This window comes from Chanos chanos, chromosome 4 (genome assembly GCF_902362185.1).
Source record: "Chanos chanos chromosome 4, fChaCha1.1, whole genome shotgun sequence".
Classification (NCBI taxonomy): Eukaryota; Metazoa; Chordata; class Actinopteri; order Gonorynchiformes; family Chanidae; genus Chanos; species Chanos chanos.
In genome coordinates this window covers 28,546,113-28,548,282 of record NC_044498.1, presented here as the reverse complement: position 1 = coordinate 28,548,282, position 2,170 = coordinate 28,546,113, and the positions used below count along the sequence as shown (strand labels likewise).

The 2,170-nt window shown below is 44.7% G+C and overlaps 1 protein-coding gene across 1 annotated transcript; it reads right to left on the bottom strand.

Annotated features, from left to right (window-relative positions):
• Nucleotides 1–242: 242 nt before the first annotated feature.
• On the bottom strand, nt 243–1,771 carry LOC115810295 (paraneoplastic antigen Ma1 homolog). Its single transcript, XM_030772220.1, has 3 exons — nt 1,635–1,771; nt 813–999; nt 243–710 (listed from the first exon to the last, which is right to left on the bottom strand). The coding sequence occupies exons 1-3, from the start codon at nt 1,769–1,771 to the stop codon at nt 243–245; spliced, it is 792 nt and encodes a 263-aa protein (XP_030628080.1).
• Between the last annotated feature and the right edge of the window lie 399 nt (nt 1,772–2,170).

The window sequence follows — 2,170 nt, the reverse complement described above, 5'->3', positions numbered from 1 at the left end:
TTATACTTTTCGTCGCCATGAGGGACATCAGTGTGGATGAGGAACTTTTACTTGACTACGGTGTGACAAGAGGCTCATTTGCTGGGGAGGGGCTGGACTTGAATTGGCTGTAAGATCACAGGACCAACACTACTGAAATATATTAAATGCGCGCACACAGCACTGATCTCATTCATTGGACTTCTCTGTTTTTAAGCATCTTTTCAAACTGTGTCTGTATTATACAATGTATTATAAAAACGTCAGCAATAAATGTAAACTCTTTCTACCATTGTTTCCTCTTCTTGTTTTGTTGATAAGCAGATGCCTAGGTTAAGAACCATCATGTCCGACCCAGTGGCTCCTTTAATGAGTTGTCCTAGGCGTGCACGATCTGCTAAGGTAGGTGGCAGGCCTCCTTTCTGCACAACTTTGCTCAAAACCCTCTCCATTCTTCTCAGGAACTCAGACAGTCTCTCACCTGGGTGTTGGCTAAGGAGTCTGAAGGTAAAGTAGAGTTCTTCCTCTGTCTCAAGGGTACCAAACGTGTTCTCAATGACATCAGCGTACTCTCGAGGAGTTGCTTCTGGATTATTAAATCGAACAGCCTGGATAATTTCCAAGGCAGGTCCCTTCAAACTCACCAGTATCCTCATTCCCTTTTCTCTGTCTGACCTATCACATTCCTCAACCATAAAGCGAGCCTGCTCTACCCAGTTGACAAGTTGTTCCTCCCCAGCAGGTACAGGTTGGACTCCGGAGAAAGTTCACAGTCTCCTATAGGAGCTACTCTCACTGGAAGACTTCTTTGTTTTCTCAATCAGATCTCCTACCGCTCTAATGATGGCCTCAGGTGAGCAGGCCTGGAGTGGGCTAGCAGCATCCGCTACATGGTCTCCTCTCCGTCCATCTTGAGCAGGCATCTGATGTTCCTCAGCTAAGGGCCCCACAATCCTCCATGGTTCCTCAGCTCCCTCGGGCAAAACATCCAGCGGAATGCTCTTGCCGTTCACCTTTTCTCTACACTCACATAATACATTCAAACACTGTTGGTTAGGGTCATATGTCCTTCCTCTCACTCTTACGCGTCCAAGAGTTCAAGTTCAAGTTCAAGTTCAAGTTTATTTAGAGCCCAATATCACTGTTTACAGTCTCAAAGGGCTTTACAGGCCACAGCAGTCAAATCAAAATATGACAGCACCCCCTGACTTAATCCTCATGGCAGGCAAGAAAAAACTCCCCAAAAACCCAAAAGGGAAATGGGAAAATGGGAGAAATCTTGAGGAGGACCACAGAGAGAGGAGACCCCTCCTTGGCCAGACAGGTGTGCAATAGGTGCCGACCACGTGGGCAGTTACAATTGAAAGTAAATTGGGGCATGAACAAAGGGGATGGCGATGTAGACAGGAAGCTGACAGGGGGATGAAAGATGATAACACCAGGATGGATCGGTCCGCAGGGCGGGAGGAGTCAGGATCACTGGTGTCTCAGGAGTAGCATGTGTGGCGAGAGAGAGAGAGAGAGAGAGAGAGAGAGAAAGAGAGAGAGAGAGAGAGAGAGAGACATTGTTAGATGTTCATTTCCACATAATGGTTAAGGTAAATATACATCGTGTGCCGAGTGCAGGCAGAGACTCCAGCAAGACTAGCTAGTACAGCATAGTTAGGGCCTTGATAGATTCTAGGGTGCTCTCAATGAAATGCAGTTCTGTATCTACAGGAACATCCTTAACTAGTATGGCATGTTCAGGGTCAATACCCTCTCCTTTGCACCAGTAAGGCAGCTGTGCCATGACCTTCTGTACTGTGACCTACCGTAAGTAAATGTACAATTTGGCTAAGGCCTATTTTAAATTCAGTAGCTGTGTGTATTCTATGTATTATTCTGGAATCTTACTTTTAACAATGTCTGGTTTAATCAATTCTAAATTTATTACAGCTAGACTAACTCTTTATCTCAGTTGGTCTGAATTTTTAATCCCAGTGGTGCCTCCATTTTATGTAGCGCCCCACTCCCTTCTGTATTATGAATTCCTTGTGTTGACTAAAACTGGGAAAATAGGGCATTTAGGTTCGTGATTTTATCTAGAGTTAAAGTGTTACCTTTACTCGGATTGTATGGTTTAGTAGAACCAGTCTTTTTTTAAACTATTAATAATTCCAACCACACACTGGGCTAGAATGCGAAATGT

Bases quoted from the DNA above. Each gene is read 5' to 3' on its own strand.
- LOC115810295 (XM_030772220.1), bottom strand. From the start codon at position 1,771: ATGGCACAGCTGCCTTACTGGTGCAAAGGAGAGGGTATTGACCCTGAA. The intron at 1,000-1,634 runs GTACTAGCTAGT...ATGTGAGTGTAG, and splicing joins ATCAAGGCCCTAACTATGCT to AGAAAAGGTGAACGGCAAGA. The intron at 711-812 runs GTAGGAGATCTG...CCTGCTGGGGAG, and splicing joins CTGAGGCCATCATTAGAGCG to GAACAACTTGTCAACTGGGT.